Consider the following 5037-nt stretch of genomic DNA (forward strand, 5'->3'; position numbering starts at 1 on the left):
TGGAAGAAAATATTCACTGTGTGCTTAGGTGTAAAAAATCAAGATTTTTACGTTGGCCAAAACAAAACTTTATTTACTATATTTTGTTATATTTAGTTAGGACTTAGGCTGTTCACATCGTCTCGCTTGTTGTTGTCCTAGCCAACCCCCGTCTTTGTATTTTTTCTTTTTGATTATGCAACGTAGCATTACAATGACTTCACTTTTTTCTTCTCAATGAATGAAAAGTTTAAAATCGATACAAAGCCTCGATACAGCCTCCTGTAACTCAACCATAATAGATGTAACTCAACCATAATAGATAGATAGATAGATACAAGTACTTCTTTTTATTTCTTTTTTAATTGGACGAAATAATAATTATGTAAATATATCCAAATTCGGTATTTGCCCTGGTCGCACAAATTTGATTGAACCACCGATTTTGGTCTTTTGAGGTCTTTTGCCATTGTTTATTGCATCAAGCTGCTTTGCGGTCACATCGAACAAGATTTTGAGTACCTCGTTGTGCCTCCAGGTGTAACGGTTGAGGGCTAGAACACAGTTTGACAGAATATGTTTCATTGTTCCAGTTTTTCCGCATCGACATGTGTCATCAGTTGCCACTTTCCATCTGACAAGGTTTGCTGGGGATGATAACACATCATAAGTCGAACGAACAAGGAAGCTTAGACGTGACGTGCTCCAATTCCATATTTCGTTCCAGCTGATTCTCCGTTCAACAACATTCTCCTCCCACTTGGTCATCTGACCTTGCTGTGCACATTGAATAATGTGTAGTTCTCTTTTCTCTGCTTCCACATCTTTAATTTGGTTGCAGACAGCAGCACGTCTTTCTTTTCTGTTCATTGAAGCAAAGGGCTTGAAGGCGTTAACTCCAAGACTTTTCATGTCCGATTGTGTCGATCCAATAATGTCCTTATGTTGTAACGACGAGATGAGTTGGTTAGTTTCGTCTTCTGCATTCCATTTCCGTGCTGTGTGTACAACTGGTGGATGACTTCGGATCTCAGTGTCTGCTGACTCTCGCAGCATCATCACCGTACGCACCTTGCCAGCTTTGTAGATTTCTGATTTGGCTGTTAAGGGTAACTGCAGCGATCCTTTCTTCCGGTACAGAGCAGAAGTATTGGTCATTCGTGGGAGACCTATCCACCTTCTGTTCTTGACATTACATTTCTGTTCCATTATGTCTACCCTGCTTACTGCTGTTTCATACATCATGAGTGGCCACGCAACTCTGGGATAAAGTCCGAACTGAAGACACCAAATTTTGTACTTCCCCGGTAGTTTAGTCTCGTCAATAGCTTTAAGACCGTCTTCCAGCTGGCTTTGGATCTGCACACCTCTTCCTTTGTCATTAAGGTTTCCTTCGTACCAGCGACCTAAACTTTTTACTGGTTGCTTTTTTATAGTGGGCATCACTTCTCCTGATATTTGGAATTTCCGCTGCACTTGACGTCCTTTAGAGAAAGTGAGGCTGCGTGATTTTTTGGCTTTAAACTTCATTCTGGACCATGTTATTAGTTCATCCAGTTTGTCAAGGACCTTTTGTATCTTATCATGTTCACGAGTTAGAAGGGTCACGTCGTCCATAAACGCTTTTTTTGGTGCTTGGACCTTGGCTGTCTCTTCAGTGCAATCTGCCGATCTGAGTATCATTTCCATCACAGCTATAAACCAGATCACAGAAATTGTACATCCAGCAGCAATCCCAACCTCCAACCGGTGCCACTCGGTTGTAAATGACTGGGTGGTAAATCTCATCTTGAATTTATCATAGTAGCACTTCATCAAATTCTTCACTTTCACAGGTATATAGAAGAAGTCCATTGCTTTCATAAGAACAGCATGAGGTACAGATCCATATGCGTTGGCTAAGTCAAGCCATACAACGTTTAGGTCCGTTTTGTCTTTCTTTGCTTCCTGAATGGTGTCCCAGATGGCGAAAGCGTGCTCGATACAGCCAGGAATACCAGGGACTCCTGCTTTCTGGATGCTTTCATCTATATATCCATTGCTTTGCAGGAAGCTCACCGCTCTCTTTGCAATTATCCCCATGAAAATCTTCCCTTCAACATCCAAAATTGAGATTGGCCTAAACTGCCCGATCGTCTTTGACTCAGCCTCTTTAGGTAGGTAAATCCCCTCGGCTTGGCACCAGTCATCCACCAAGTTGCCCTCGCGCCAAAGCTCCCTCAGTAACAGGAAGAGCCTTTGGCGGAGTCGATCACAATATTTGTAAACTTTGTAGGAGACACCATTACCTCCTGGGGCGCTCTTGGCTCTCGCTTTCTTAACAAACTGATCTACTTCCTTGCTGTTAAAGTCATTCAATTGGAAGCCAACGCCTGGTGCTGCCGGGTATTTCAGTCTATATACATTAGGTAGCTCGTTCTGCCGTTTGGAATCGCTGTAAACTTCATTTATGTGTTTGTCGAGCTCTTCTTTGCTACACGTTAGTGTGCCACTTCTGGCTTCCGTGAACAACTTCTTAGCATACTCGTAAGGGTTCTTTAAGAAAGATTTACGAGCTTGCTGGCTTTCTTTCCTTCTTTCAGTGCGCCTAATATTGCGTTGGATTTGGCGGCACTTCAGCTTCAAGTCCTCATAGAGTACCTTTAGTCCGTCTTTCTCGCCTGGCAGAGCTTCTCTCCACCTTTTCCTTAAATCTTTCTTTTCATTACGAAGCTCTTTCATTCTCCGCTCCCTTCTGCTAACGAACACCTTTGGTTCTGCAAGTTTTGTCTTCTCTGACGCACCGAATAATTCTATTCCTGTTTCGTAAATGCATTGCGACGGAGCTTTTATTTTCTCCGATGTTGATCCTTTCTTCTTGTACATCCTCTTAGAAACCAAGTCCTCTAATTTCTGGTAACTGGTTTTATCATTTGCTGCGGGCCAGCGAATCTTTTGCTTTTTCACCAATGGCTCCATAGGTACTTCGGCGACTGAAGAAGCATCAGCAGTAGCATCTAACAATCCACTGTGGTTTGATTCCTGGGATGTTTTACTACGTGTTTGACGATCAATCGATCTACACTGCGTCGACTTCTTCTTACATACTTTCCCTTGATGGATCCTGAGCCCTCTGGTGCTGGCAAAGGTCCTCCGGCATTCATCACATTCAAAGCTGTTATTCATTTGTTCCGATATCCGTTTGGGTTGTCCTGAGACCATTTCAAGTCCGTTTCCGATTTGTATCATGTCTGATTGATTCTCTACTCCCCCCTCTCGGTCAATCACGGGGCTGTCGTTCACTATAGTCGTCGTTACAAGTAGATACAGCTCCACGGGTTGTAAACCATGTGAAACCGTCGGTCTTTCCCTGATGTCCATGGTCTTTCCCAATGTCAGCTCGTCTTTCCGTGCTGTCCTCTTGGCATAAACCACGATTGTGTAGAAATGAATAACAGCTTACCTTGTTAAGTGATTGCCAGCCACAGTGCTCCGCATACCGGATCCAGTCTTCATGGGTCATCAGGAGAGAATGCGTTCCGTTTCGGGGCCTTCCTCTCGACGGTATCCATAAGGCACCGGCCCCCCTCACTGAAGTGAGTCCCAATCCAACTGGTTGTGGCTGGTTGATTTGTTGGTGACGACAAAAACAGCCATGCAGGTCCAACTTGGGTTATATTATTCCATACCACACCAATCTACTCTTGAAAGATTACAAAATAGGCTACGGTATTCTCACAATGCAGGGAAAAGAATCAAAGCATTCGGCGATCAAGCAAGAATTGAAAATGAATTCCAATCGTTCGATCAATCAAGATGAATCAGGAAAGTGGTATCAACTTATGCGTGCAAATTTCATTAGAAGTTTCTATCTACCGTACCACGTTCCTAGCCTCAAGCTTGCATATCATTCTCATTACCAATCAGGTATCCCATGCCTTGAAGAAGAATCAAATTATTGTACCTGTTCCAGATTATTGGAATTGGATGAGAATCTTTGTACTGTTTGTAAAAAGGGTGTATTAGTGCTCGAATGTTCCAAAATTGGCATGCTGACTGATGAAATTCTCAAAATCTACAAACGGATCAAATGTAATTTATGTAAAGAGCGTTTTCCTGACCAATCTCTACTTCAGTCCCACATCGCAAATGACCACAAAGCCAAAATAAAAAAGTCTAAGACTATCGTCCCAAACCGGATTAGCATCACCCAGCTTAGAGAGGCGTGCGAAAAAAGAAACTTGTCCACACTTAGGAATAAAGAACAACTTAGACGTAGGCTAGAAGGAGATGCTTCTTTCAATTAACTTGGCAATTCGCTCCCAATGAAAATTTATTTTAGTAATCTTTTTTCAATTTTTTTAGTCTCATATTTTCCTTCAACATTGTTTACTGTATATTTCTTGTGTAAACAGTTGTAAACATTGCAAATTTTGTTGTCAACTCAGTTGATTTTTCTTGCGTAGATGTTGGAATCAAAGTTTTTATTTCTTTGCTAATTCTATATATCATATCACAAATGTCCTAGCCAGGATTCGAACCTGGATCTCAAGTAAAATAGCCATTAGACCACCAGGACTTGTATTGCAAATGAAACTAAGATTAGAAAAGAAAAAAATTGAAAACAAAAATGAAACTTATGGTAATTTTATTTGTCATTAAAGATTAGAAAAGAAAGAATTTTTCAATAAGAAAATGAAAACAGTGACAGTATTTTTGCTCAAACGCGCGTTCTGCATCCTTTGGCAAGATCTGCGTACGCGGGACGTAAATTTGTATATGTTTGAGAAATGCTACCGATTCGGTTCACGAAAAAACCCCGAGCAAAATAGACTTGTCTTTATTTTATAAAATAAAAGTGTTTTTAAAATTATATCGAATTTGACTATCCAATCAAGTGCGAGATGTTTGTTTTTATGTCGTTCCCGCTACTTTCACTTTTGCAGACTTGCGAAACAAAGATGGCGATTTTTGTCAAGGCAGGATCCTGCTGATTTCTTTTGCTTGTAAAATAACGTTACTGCTGTTCACACTTATTGGAAATTTTACTCGAGTATCATTCTTGAGGTTTTTTACCGC

General features: G+C 41.2%; 1 protein-coding gene across 1 annotated transcript; it reads right to left on the reverse strand.

Annotated features, from left to right (window-relative positions):
• Window positions 1–360: 360 nt before the first annotated feature.
• Window positions 361–3207, reverse strand: LOC136818030 (uncharacterized). The gene has a single exon (XM_067074397.1). The coding sequence runs from the start codon at window positions 3205–3207 to the stop codon at window positions 361–363; it is 2847 nt and encodes a 948-aa protein (XP_066930498.1).
• Between the last annotated feature and the right edge of the window lie 1830 nt (window positions 3208–5037).

Source organism: Clytia hemisphaerica, unplaced genomic scaffold (assembly GCF_902728285.1).
Source record: "Clytia hemisphaerica strain Z4C2 unplaced genomic scaffold, Clytia hemisphaerica genome assembly, whole genome shotgun sequence".
Lineage (NCBI taxonomy): Eukaryota > Metazoa > Cnidaria > Hydrozoa > Leptothecata > Clytiidae > Clytia > Clytia hemisphaerica.

Excerpts from the sequence above, each read along its gene's own strand:
- LOC136818030 (XM_067074397.1), bottom strand. The coding sequence starts at position 3,207 with ATGATACAAATCGGAAACGGACTTGAAATGGTCTCAGGACAACCCAAA.